The sequence below is a fragment of the Centruroides sculpturatus genome, unplaced genomic scaffold, assembly GCF_000671375.1.
Source record: "Centruroides sculpturatus isolate CEXI.00-Female unplaced genomic scaffold, Cexi_2.0 scaffold1904, whole genome shotgun sequence".
Taxonomy (NCBI): domain Eukaryota; kingdom Metazoa; phylum Arthropoda; class Arachnida; order Scorpiones; family Buthidae; genus Centruroides; species Centruroides sculpturatus.
The window spans coordinates 2,543-15,897 of NW_019386145.1; the positions used below are offsets into that span (position 1 = coordinate 2,543).

A 13,355-nucleotide genomic window follows, 5' to 3' on the forward strand; every position below is an offset into this window, starting at 1 on the left:
AGTCTCCATTCGTGCATAGGGGTGGTTGCGTCTCGATAGCTATAAGGGTGCGGGAGATATGAGGCTGAAAGTGGTTGAAAGTGGCTTTCTATTTCGAATGTTTTGTTCGAATTTGTTCGAATTAAATTCGAACATAAAATTCGAATATTGGTTCGATTATAGAACGATTGTAAACGTTCCAGAAAATTGATGAAATTGAAAATAGTTCGTTTAACTGGACGTGAACAAGAGACGTTCAAAAATAGAATCGGAACCAGGTCTCTAATTAGTCTGGAAACGGGGGACCTCATTCTTGCATTCTGTGAAAACGGGTAAGATTGGCTATAATGTAATAATCTTAATCTTAACTATCGTTACTTTTTGCCCACAAATAAAAACCCAGCGTAACGGATCCTTGCAGCTAGATTCTAGATTACTTAGAAGAACAGTCTTTTATAAATAAAAAAACAAAAACTATATTACATACGAATGTACGAACGAATAAAAACCCAGCGAAGTGGGTCCTTGCAGCTAGTTAAGAAATAAAATTTCAGAAATTTTCAAATACTCAAGAATATAGAAGTAGTGTGAGACCATTCTCCATTCTCAAGACATTTAATAGTTCCCGTGGCATTTAATTTATAACCATCATCGCAAGTGAGATGAAGTTCATCTTCGTAGGAGTAATTCTTACTTTGATTCCAATTTTTCAATATTCCATTTAATGTAGCGATGGGAGAATTCTTATATCGAATCTCTTTGTGAAAGTTTAATATACAAGATACTGTATATAAATCTATTTATTCCGATATTTAAAATTTTATTCTGTTATTATTTACTTACTTAAATATATTGGAAATTTCTTCTCTGTAAGAAATATAAATTATTTTAACTGCAATCATTTCGTTATTTTTGAAACATATAAAATATTTACATACCTATACAAGCTGCATGAGTATGGGACCATTCTCCGTTCTTAAGACATTTAATATTTCCTGTGGCACTTAATTTATAACCAGGATGACAAATAAGACGAATTTCGTGTTCATAAAAGTAACGTTTAGTGCCATTCCAATTTTCCCACATACCATTTAATATATTCATCGGAGAATTTTTGCATTGGATCCCTTCTTAAAATTTAATAAAGGTAATTAAAAATGAAATAAAATTTCACACAAAAACTGCCCGAATGGTTTACTTACGTTGACACTGAGGTATTTGGGTGGATATATTTGTCACTCCACAATAAAGATATCGATATCCGTTCATTTGAAAACCCTCATTGCAGTTAAATGACACGTGTTCTCCATAGTTTAACGAATTAACATTTGAAGGAGAATATATCCATTTGGTAGATTTATTGGAGCAATGGGACATTTTACTCCTATTGATTAAAATAATACATGTATCAGTTTTAACTTTATGTATTTTAAAAAAATAATTATAGCTAATTCGATAAACGTAAATCCTATTATTGAAATATACAGAAATCCCATTTATATAATTTTAAAACAACACACTTTTTAATCTATATTTATAGAGATTTTAACATAAATTTGCAATTTTTAAGCAAGTGTATAGCCTTTTAAATTCTAGTATATTGAAAATTTATGAAAAATTTCTTTGGAGATTATTTGAAGTTTTTTTTACTTCTATTTTAAGAATTTTAAAATCAAACGACACTGTTGGTTTGCAGTGAAATGTTACTTTGTTTCTCATTCTTGAAACGTTATGCAATGTTATTATCGATGATTAAATAATGAAATAACGATGATAAAAACCACAAATACTAAAATTTGTTTAACAAGGCACAAGAGATAACTACAAGATTATTACTGTATTTGACTCAATGACGGCTGCTGAGGAAGTTAATGTGTTAGCTCTTTCCACATCCCTTCTTATCTTCATTTTGCTCTGAAATGGATAAGATACTACGAAGACTACATCCTTGTCTTCTCCAGCTTCAGAGCAGTCTAAAAATTCATTCATAGATACTGAGGTATTCTTTGTATTTCTGGAGATTACTCTTTCGTCTTGGGATTTTCGGTCAGTACCATTTCTTGTTGTGTTTTGGGAAGCTGGAAGCGTTTGTCTTGCGCTGTTTGATAGTTTTGGTGCAATTTTCTGTTTTGGCTTTGATAGTTTGAATAGTTTGAGCTATTAGGCATTACAACACCATTTTAATTATTTTTATGTAACGGTTTGTCCAAGGTAGGGGGAACCACGCTTACCTTTCGTTGAAGGGTACTTACGGTGTCCCTCTTTGTTTTCTTGTCTCCTTTTTTGTTGTGCGATTCACCGGAAGAGAGGGAAGAGGACAAGCAAGCAAGGACTACGAAAGTGAAAATGTATAGAACTTCTTTATCCGAACGAACTATCTCAGCACTTTTCTTTTTCTTTTAATTGGATTCTACAAGGTGAAATAGTTAGTTTTGAACAGACTGTTCGTCCAGAATGAAAGTTGACTCTGAATTGGGATTGAGGATCGTTTTTCTAATATCGTGAGAAAAGTCGAGGATGGCGTGTGGAGTAACAGTAATTGGGATATCGCCTAACGTCTTCGTTTCAGGAATTTCTCTGATTGCTTTATCGATGCAGTTTCTACAAGTAGTTGTCATTGGCAAATTATCAAGTTTTGTATTAGAAAAGGAGATAAAGTCCCCAATATAAGTTCGGAATTTCAGCGCAAAATCAAGAAACGTGGCATTGTAGGTCCCGGAAGATCAGTATTAGTAGTTAATATTTCATGATTAAAGGAATAAATTTCAGCTCCCATTGATCCCATCCAACACCGAGTCCAACAAGGGGATGCTGTACAGTGTGCATAAGCAACACCTACTAATGCACCAGGGTATCCCAGGACCTATATCCTCACAATGTAACAACACAGAAGACTAATCTGTCTGGACTACACCGATCAGTTGACTCCAAGCTGAGGTCCCAAACACTCAACAACCAGCCGATTGACTCGAATGAAGAATGTTCGAGCCACCCATTTATCTGAAACAGGACCAAAGCAGTGTGTTGGGGACGTTATGTTGCCAAAAACTTCTTTTTCAGCTTACAAGTATCCACATAGAGCAAACACGTGGGTGGCGAATTCTACAACAACGGCAACACTACATTTGGCTCAGGCTGTGGGGTTTCCACTTCCGAAACAACTGCCTAAGCAATTAATTAAAAATGTCTAGAAAGCAGTGCTGTGCGATGTCTATAATTTTAACATCGATGTCAAACATCGATGTTTGCCTAAGCATCGATGTTAAATTTCGATGTCGGATTTCACATCGATGTTTGATCGATGCCCATTGGAACATCGATGTTCAATCAAGATAAACTCAAACAATTAAAAAAAAAAACAAAACCGGGTTTGTTCGAACAGAAGTTCCTGACGCATGCGCAATGTCATTTTACAATGCGAAGAATAACGTGCATGCCGGTAATAAATCAGTTACAGTTAGGGACTAGGGACTTGCGTAGGAGTAACGCAAGTAACCTAAATTAAGAAAGAACAGGTACAGATAACTTAGCTCTATTTGATACGTGTACGATCGCACATGCAAAAAATAAGTCGACAGGGTTTTTTTTTTACTATTTCCGCCCTGTGGGCACTAAGAGGGCCTTTTATAGCAGGCCCATTATGGGTTCGGCCAGGCCCACAATGGGGCGACCGGGTGGTGAGGGACGGGGTTTGACATATCCGAACAGACCACCCCCGAAAAATTCCTGGGGATTCCTTGACCCGTCCGGATTCGATCCCGGGTCCCTCAGAGAGATAGGCTGCCACCTTGACCGTTGGCCATCCGGCCTCAAAGTCGAAAGGTTGCGCGCCACAAGTTGGCGTAAACAGACTAACATGGCAGAGTTGCGGATGAGTTTCAATGAGTGTGAGTTCATTCACTGTTAAAATAGTGTAAATTTGTAAACATATTTGCGAGAACTTTGTTTTATCGCAATTTCACAATTTCTACGAAATTCCCGGACTGTCCGAGTGAAAACCGAACAGGTGTAACACTAGGAACAAAGAATGAACTGCATGCATCGATGAATCGAAATTCACATATTGCTAACATCGATTCAGGATCGATGTTTCAAAAACATCGGAAGATCGATGCATCGACGAACAAAAACATCGATGTATCGATGTCACATCGATGCATCGCACAGCACTACTAGAAAGTAACCAATGATATAATATAATTCCATTTTATAGTGTTGCTTCTTTTATACAAGAGGATGAATGAAAATCAGTTGGTTTTATATAACATTTCTTACTACAGATTTACTGTTCAACACAAACGAAAGAAAAGCAGTCGAATAATTTTAAATATGAAAGAAAACACTTACTTGACTTTGAATAAATATAGATTCCACATACTTGAAATTTGTGCCACGAATCTTGACTTAAGTAAAATTTAATATTTCCTGTCATGTCGTTTTTAAATTCGTACGTAAATTGTGTAACCACTGAAATAATTGAAATATCAAATAAATTTCAATTATAATCGAAAAATTTATTATTACATCAATTATACTGTAAATATCTTCATAATACTACATAACATTGAAATATTACTATAAAATACACCCATTGATAAAAGTAGCTATTGACCTAGATACACTTGTTTGATTACTGCAAACTTGGCGTACAGCTATGCGATATTCAGGTATACGCATAATTATAGTTGTAGTCTTATTGCGCGCTAGTAATCCCACCAAAGTGTCTTAAAATCACTCTTCTATTACCCTACAAAAAGCTTGCACAGGTTCACTGTGTTCATAATTTTCAGTATACCTGTTGTTAGGAGATCTTCGAACATCTGGCATACCTGTACAATGCACTCAAAGACTTTATGCACACTGACAGGATTTGATAAATTCTGCGTTATAATTCTGAGAAAGCCAGGATAAAATTCCAGGTGTTTTACGATCAGATTCGTTTTTGGGTTTTCCAGTGCAGCAGGATGCCACCTAAGCATTTTGGCTATGCACAAATCTTGCTTCTATTCGGGAACACACAACTGCTATGTTGAAGAGTGGAAGATCTCTGGTGAACGCTTCAATTCTGCCTTTAATGTTGAGTCACATACTGCCTCTACTCTTGGTATGCTGGGGAGTCATCTCGTATGATAGTTAATCACTTCTACTAATAGTGCAAGAAACATGATGGATGCTGACTTTGATTATCTACCTGGTAGAGATCTGAAGGGCCGGTTTCAATTACTGTGGAAGAAGCTATCGTAGGATAGCAAGCAGTGCTTATATGTCTCCAGATTGCATTTCCACGTGCATGCAGGGAAGAGGTTTTACAAGATTTAGTTTATTCATAAATAGCAACTTTACCCATGGGTGATCTGTCAAGGGGATGCCTCTTAAGACGCCTTTTATGATAAACTGGCCTCTATTTAGGTATTATTAAAGTGAAGAAGACCGAAAAACTACAAGTGGCCAGCCCATTGACAAGGCCAAGCCACAACCAACAAAGCTGTGTTCAGTGGTTTTATCGAATCGGCCACTGTTGTGCTGGTCCTACAAGGTAAGAAAGAATCTTTTAAATTGTATCCTTGTTTAACAGGAAATTGTTCCTTTACTATGATAATGTAAGTACTTTTCACCATCGTCATTAGATTCGCACTAACAAAGTCTCCTTCTTGGTGCGTAATTTTTTTGTAAATAAGTGTATATCAATTAAAGAATATACAATTAGAGTATATTGTTAGTTAAAATTTTAAGAGATAAATTATATTTTAATTTAATTTTAATTTATTACAAAGTTCAAACAACAAAGCAATGTTATATTAAGCTGTCTGTATATTAAAATATTCTTTAATATCTGCCTACCAAGAGGACTTTCTATGAAAAAGTGCTCTCTATTTAGACGTTAGACACCAGGAGAAATCTCGCTAGCTGCCCATGGTGTTCTACCAGCATTCATAGGTTTTATCCATTCGACCGCCAGTGAGCGATTAATTCAAGATTTCCAGTGATGAAAATATTGACCAATGATTTTCTAATCCCTACGGTCCTAAAATTTACAGTAGGTTCAAAGGTCGTATAGATAGATATAAGTTTTCAGCATAATTAGAAATTACGACTTGAGCAAATGCCATAAGACTTGTCATAAACTATTCTTTTAGCATAAATGGTTAATGACTATTTTTTGTTGAATAAATCTCATCTTCAGCAGTCAATAGCTGGTCAGGAAAAAAGGAGACCTTTCTACCCTGACCAGCGGGAATAGCTACACTCAAATTAGAGAATTACTGAACAGAATATTCACTTTAACACTCAGGATGCCTCTATATCGTTACCTTCAAAATTACACGAAACACCTAGGGTATTGATATATCCTTACCTATTTTAAATTCGATTGTTATTAAGTAAACAGCTCATAGATATCAGCACTTAACAGTGTCGTTTTCTCCATCCTGTGTTTTATATTATCATCCAGATGGTATTCAATTTTTTTTAAATAAAACTATTATAAATCACTTCTTTTAGCATTGACTCGTTATGCCTTTTTTTGCATACTGCTTGATGTGATCCCCAATCTGAACGTGAAAAACTTGAAGAAGATGGATAGTGTGTTTGCTGGCTGATCTCTGATTCTTCTTACAAGCAATGTGATAGATGGTCTTTCAAGACTGCCAAATTTGCAACATGTCTTTTATAAACATGTTTCAATCATCTTGAAAAGAAAAAGCTATCATGGATGTAAGATCAAGGAGCTCCATTTTCATTGTTTGCAGCGCTAAAAGTATCTTAGTTTTTTTATAAAAATGTTTTCCGCATGCACCATTACAAATTTCATTGCTGAAATTAAGCATAAATTTGTTTGAGAAAACAAAAAGCAAGCATATCAGTAAATGAGTGGATAATACCACCGAATTCTAGTAGTTGTCTTAGGTTCGGCTTCATCAATCAGTTGACCATGTGGAGTTTTTTGGATTTTCTACACGTTTGTAACACCTAAATAGGAGTCGGTTTTCTATAGTACTTCCAAGAAGCATTCCTCTCTTTACAGATAGCCTGCAAATTGAGTTGCTGTATATGAGCAAACAAACAAACAAGAAGTATCCAAGTAACAAACTTGATTGCATTTGGATTACTAAATATTTGCAGACAGCATAGAATAAAGATAGTTTAATTGTTATCATTTTGTATTTAATTGAAGTTTAATAAAATGTCATTAAATTTAAGCATATAGTTATTAAAACATTTTAAAATTTATTTTTTGAGACTTGATTAGAGAGGAATAGTATATGTTAAAGGCAATTTGTGAAAAATCGCCTTATATATAATGTGCAGACTTCATTTTTTCAGACTCTCCGAACCAGAATTTTACTGAGGAAAATTATATATAACAACAACACCACATCTGAAAATTAATATTTCCAAGTCTTTCTCACAAATGGAAAATGGGTTGAGAACGTTGGGGTGCGGTTGGGGGCGTTGGATATAAGTTTGTGGAACTAAGAGATTTTTAAAAGAATTTGGAAATTACTATACGAGCACGGCATTATATCCTCCAAATAGCATTTTAAGATTTCTTTTACATTCATTGTTGTGTTTTAAATCTTGTATACTTAGTAACTTTATTATTTGCATACTAATTTATAGTTTCTCTTATAATTTTTTGTATTTATTAACATTATTTAAAGGTTCATAATTCGAAGTTTAGACTATTTACAAAAAGTCAAGATAACTTTTGAGTCTATCTTTATCCTTTTTTACACTACCACAGAAGTAACAGTCTTGAAAAAATTTTTGCTTTGAAGAACTCTTCTTAAAACACAGGTAAAAATTGGTTAAAAAAAACTTCACAAGGTTAAAAAAGATCAAGTGTCAGCCTTTCCTTGTAGGTTTCTGACACTTTTACAATTAAAAACACAAAGAAATTCTTCACCATTTCCATTTTTATCCACTTTTTAAACTGCTTCTGGCCCTCTGGTAGTAGTTACGAGTATCTACATTATTTGCATATGGTTTTATTATGCATATGGTTATATTATGCATATGGTACATTATTTGCATATTTGTAATAACTCAGGATTTATTTCTTCATAATTCGAAGTTTAGACTATTTACAAAAAGTCAAAAATAATTTCTTTGTGTTTTTAATTGTAAAAGTGTCAGAAACCTACAAGGAAAGGCTGACACTTGATCTTTTTTAACCTTGTAAAGTGTTTTTTACCAATTTTTACCTGTGTTTTAAGAAGAGTTCTTCAAAGCAAAAATTTTTTTCAAGACTGTTACTTCTGTGGTAGTGTAAAAAAAGGATAAAGATTAAGTCAAAAGTTATCTTGACTTTTTGTAAATAGTCTAAACTTCGAATTATGAAGAAATAAATCCTGAGTTATTACAAAAATTATTTAAAGGTCCTTAAAACCACGGCAAGAAGGATATCCTCATCCTAATAGTACTGTACTATTGAATTGAGGTTAAACTGTAAATTACCAGTATGTCTCAGATGATTTAAACATATCATCTTCAAGTCGATTAAGATGTTTCTCGGGAAGACTTTCTATGTAAAACTGACCCTTTTTTAAAAGTTAGACACGTGAAGAAAACCCACGTTAGTGAGGCGTAAATCTGCGACTAATTGCCATATCGTAAAGATGCCAGTTTATGCAGTCCGTTGATTTCGGAAATAGATAAATAAACAAACAATATCCTCGAAAACAAGAGAGAAAAAATAGTCTTACTTACTACGATCAGAACTAGTCTTATGTCGTTCTTCATGTCTATTGTTGTTAACAAATAGAAACACGATAGGACATCCTATATAGCTTGTGTATGCTGGAATACATTATTATTATTAATAAAATGATTACAAAAAACATATTTTAAAAAATATTTACCTTTAAACACTATTCTAATAGCGGAAAAAGATTTTTCGAATAATTTAATTTTCCAAGGTACATCCGTACCGGCTCCTACGCATTTATTTTCGTTTAAACTTTCCGTTATATCATGATCATCTTTCCATATCTCCGCATAAATTGAGTTAGCTGTATTAAAGTAAATTACAAATTATAAGGATAAATATCAGAAATACCAAGGATTAAAGAAAGTCGTATATCAACTGATTACATTCGCTCAGGTAATCGGAGTAGGCCTACACTTCGACTATTCCATGTAAAATTCAAGACGTAAACATTTTCAGTCCATAAAGGAAATTAAAGTAGAGAAGCAAAAGGATTCGAGACTACATGAATATATGAGTATAAAAATGTTTTTTGAAGTGAAAAAAAATGACCTGTGTAATGTACGTAATAAATACAGTTGTATTTGATTGTGCATATTAATAAAACAAGATCATTTTAATTATATAGCGTTTATATGATTATTTATATTAAATTAATGTGAAAATTTATATGATTGGTACATTTTGTTATCGTTTTATTTACGTAAACAACTCACCACAATACGGCACTTCACCTTTCCAACTTCCATCCTCTTGGCATAGGCTGCGTTTCTTTATGCAGCGAGAGTGCAGCGTAAATGACGTCACGAGCAGCTATCACTACACGTCGCTGCATCATAGTTTAGAAACGCTTTCCGCTCGAGCGAAACACGGACGTCATAATATATCCTTTAATTCCAGTTACAGCCGAAAATACTGCTTTAGTTAAAGAACTACAATATTTAAATAAAGAGATATAAAGAATCGAGCATTTATCTTTCCATAAATGTGAACAAAGTAAAGAGATAAAAGATATATAATTATATTTAAAATATAGTATTTTCTTATTCTTTAGATAACTTTCAGAGTCATTTCATAAAATTTAATCCTTCTTAATCTTTCCATAATATTTTTATCAACAGTCACTTCGACTTTTTTATTTTTACAGCATAATATCGTATTATACACACAAGCGTCCATTTTGCTTTACACGTGTAGCGGACGTAAAAGCTGCTTTATCTTCGCTGCAGCGACCTCTTGCAGCAAACGTTTAGAAACGGTTCGCTACATTGCAGCGCTGCATTTAGAAACGGGTTTCAGAAGGTTCGCTGTAAAGCGCTTCTCGAGCGCTGCATAAAGAAACGCGGCCATATTAACGTTTCATTTCCAAATAAGTAATAATTTCCATAAGGGCATTTGTATTTATTTTCGGTTAAGTTAAAAGTGACATCCTTTACTGTAATCGGTGGACATCCTAAAAATAATTACATTTTTATATTTTACAATGATTATATCAGTACACCATGTTTAATTAAGTGAGGTAAAAATTACAAGAATGCTTCGAAGAAAAACTCACTAAAGCTTAAAGAGAAAAGTTTTATTAAATTATGATTAAAATCTCGAATAAAAAATCTTTAAGTTTAAAAAACACTATTTTCTATAAACTTATGTATTTAAATAGATTACTCACTTGAATTATAATTCTGTACTCTTTTACAGATGAAAATTAAGGTTAATCCTGTATACGTCAATTGATAGATAATTTTCTTCCACATTACCATGAGATTACACGTGTGTGTGTGTATATATATATATGTCTGTACGAAAAATTAAAACAGCGCAATTAAATTTAAAAGTTAGAACTTTTCATACATCCTTACATTTTCCCATGAAAATGTATGACTTCATTCATTCTTCCGGAAAAACAGATGATGTATCCGGCGCGATAGATTATAATTGAATTTAAAAGTGAGAACTTCTCATACATCCTTACATTTTCCCATGAAAATGTATGACTTCATTCATTCTTCCGGAAAAACAGATGATGTATCCGGCGCGATAGATTATAATTGAATAAATATATCACATGAATTTAGAATTTTTTTTTTATTTATTAATATTATACAAAATAAGAATTAAGAAAATCAATATAATATATATTATTAAATTACTGTTTACAGTTAAACCTGTAAACAACAACCATATAGGGAACATGAGCTTTTATTTGGAGGTTATATTGTACGAATTTATTGAAAAATTTTAAAAAGTTTATTTAAAAATGTCTTTTATTTACAGGTAATCGTAATTGGAAGTTCGCTTTTTATGGATATAAAATAATAAATTATTAAGAAAATGAGATAAGTCATTTCTTAGTATTGAAAAGACGTAATATCTAGGAAAAAAACTACTTTCAGAACACAAACGATAAATTGTTTTTAAACGTTAAATACATTTCTAAATTTAAAAAAAAAAAACCTTAAAAGGAATATCACCTGATTATACAGATTGATCCAAAAGTTAATTAACCGTGTGTTTCGCTAAGAGTTCAGTAATTCGCTAATAAGTAACGAGTGCCGTAATTGGTGTATTGAGTAAGCACGATCTCATTCTAACCAATCCTCATAAAGTTTGTACTTAATAAAGTATTCGAATGAGTTAAAGAAAGTGAGAAAATAAGGTAGGAAACTGCTAAAGATTGCAGTAGGAAACGAAAGAATCCAGCCGAGAAGGAATCTGATAAATGTCGTTAAATGTAGCCACTACTTCTGGGAAATGGGAAGTGTATATTTTTTTATTATGTATTATTTTATTATATATATTATGTATATATGAATAAAACAAAGCTTTGATATTTACAATGATTAACTGACTTTTGGGCCACCCAGTATCTAAGTGATTTAGTCGTTGACGCACTCGATAATAACGGGTGGGGTCGCAAAGGTCAACAATCTATAAGGGTCGCTGCGGGTCACCTCGATCCGCATTTTAAATATTAAATTCTATTTTAACTATTTAACTTTTTGCCCTTTTTGCTTTTAAATATTATTTCTCATTCTGTTTCGTAATTTAATAAACATATTTGTTTACTTTCTAATACTTAGTTAATTATTTATTAACATTTGAATTTAGAATTGTTAGAATGTTAGAATTTTTCAAATACTTAAAAAATTTTTTCAAAATTTAACTATTTAAAAAATTTGAAACAATTAATAATGATAAAAAAATCATATTTATTATATAATAGGTATATAAAGTCACAATTTAAAAAAAATTATATTTACATTACATAAACATATTAAATTACAACAAACGTCAAAGGTCGCTGCGGGTCACCATGACCGCAAAGAGCCATTTTTTTGTAATACGTTCTAGCTCAATAATTTGAGTATGGAGAGTGAAGTTTTTCGATTTCCTTGTCTTTTTATTCTGGTTTTCCGGTTTGTTACTTTAATTCCGATTTAAAGTACTTTTGGACAATTAAATTTCTTTCAGATTATGTAACTACAGTAGAGCGTCGATTATCCGAATGTCAATCATCCGAAAGAATTCCAGTCGGAAAATTTAAATTTTCGCCCGTGCTGTGGCGCTGCAATCTTTGGCTATTTCTTGGGCTACTCAAATATTTTACGTTTTTGTTACTAAATTAACTTCTGAAGTATAATTTTTTATTGTTTTATAGTTTTCAATATATTTATTTTGTTCGTACAAAATAAAAAAATAATTTTTAACGATACAATAGTCTTCGTTAGGCTTAACAGCGACGAAAATTCAACGCGAAACGACACGCAACAGAGAAAAATTTCAAGATGGGATAAATTAACATTTTTTCGTATATAATCGGTTATCCGAAACACCGATCTTTCGAACAACCCCAGTCCCCAATTTATTCGGATAATCGACGCTGTACTGTAATTAGGTTTTTATTCGATAGAAATACAAAAAATTGTTAATGAATTCGTTAAACTTAATTAACTGATTGAATGTCTGAAATTTCGCAAGAAAAAAATTATGGATCGTGTATAGATTGTGTGTATACTATACAATTATCAAATCTGAGTACAGTAGAGCCTCGAAAACTCGGCACTCGATAACCGGGCACTCCGGATAACTCGGCCACACCTTGGCAGGGCGAAAACGAACTTAGGTGAACTTAAGTTTCCCGTTTAAACTTAATCTTTTTATATAGAATGAAGATAGCGCTGATTGACCAATGAGCGCTTCGTAGTCCTATTGGAGGTCCGTGCGATCGTCCAATGATCGACGGCTAATCATCTATTCTGTTTTCAAAACTAACGGTCGTTTCTCGATCCGTATTTCTATGGCGACAACCGTTGCTTGTTTGAAAAAGAGGAAAAGCGCGGGAACCATACATCTAAACGATTCCATCACGACAACAGTACTCTGCGATGGCATCTTCCGTTAAAAGAAAACAAGTGAACATGTCTATGGAGCAAAAGTTGCGGGCATTAAAGAGACTGGATAACGGAGAAAGTGTCAGTGCAGTGGCTAAGGACTTGGGAGTCGGCAAAAGTACGATTAGAGACTGGAAGAAGAAGCGGACAGAAATCGAGTCGTGGTGCTTGGACAGACATTCTTGGAATGTGAAAATGTCAAAACTTCCAAGAAATCCACCGATTCTAAATTCACGTTTCTGGGCAATGCATCCTTCATTCCAGTGCACGCTAAGTGA

General features: G+C 33.2%; 2 protein-coding genes across 3 annotated transcripts in view; both read right to left on the reverse strand.

Moving 5' to 3' along the window:
* Window positions 1–472: 472 nt before the first annotated feature.
* Window positions 473–13,355, reverse strand: part of LOC111613791 (beta-2-glycoprotein 1-like) — a 20,449-nt gene continuing 7,566 nt past the window's right edge. Inside the window, exons 7-8 of the mRNA XM_023355140.1 lie at window positions 918–1,106; window positions 473–846 (exon numbers count right to left, since the gene is read on the reverse strand). Of these exons, the coding sequence (XP_023210908.1) occupies window positions 815–846; window positions 918–1,106 (221 nt within the window). The 3' untranslated portion in view covers window positions 473–814. The remainder of the gene's footprint in view (window positions 847–917; window positions 1,107–13,355) is intronic.
* On the reverse strand, window positions 979–10,508 carry LOC111613792. Of its 2 annotated transcripts, XM_023355141.1 has the most exons (8): window positions 10,356–10,508; window positions 10,038–10,139; window positions 9,403–9,447; window positions 8,841–8,990; window positions 8,689–8,778; window positions 4,327–4,446; window positions 1,182–1,363; window positions 979–1,109 (listed from the first exon to the last, which is right to left on the reverse strand). In XM_023355141.1, exons 1-7 carry the CDS (start codon window positions 10,444–10,446, stop codon window positions 1,293–1,295), a joined length of 669 nt encoding a protein of 222 aa, XP_023210909.1. In that variant the 5' UTR covers window positions 10,447–10,508; the 3' UTR covers window positions 979–1,109; window positions 1,182–1,292. The 2 variants fall into 2 exon arrangements, with proteins under 2 accessions (XP_023210909.1, XP_023210910.1); XM_023355142.1 differs by lacking the exon at window positions 979–1,109 and having other exon boundaries at window positions 1,256–1,363; window positions 4,358–4,446.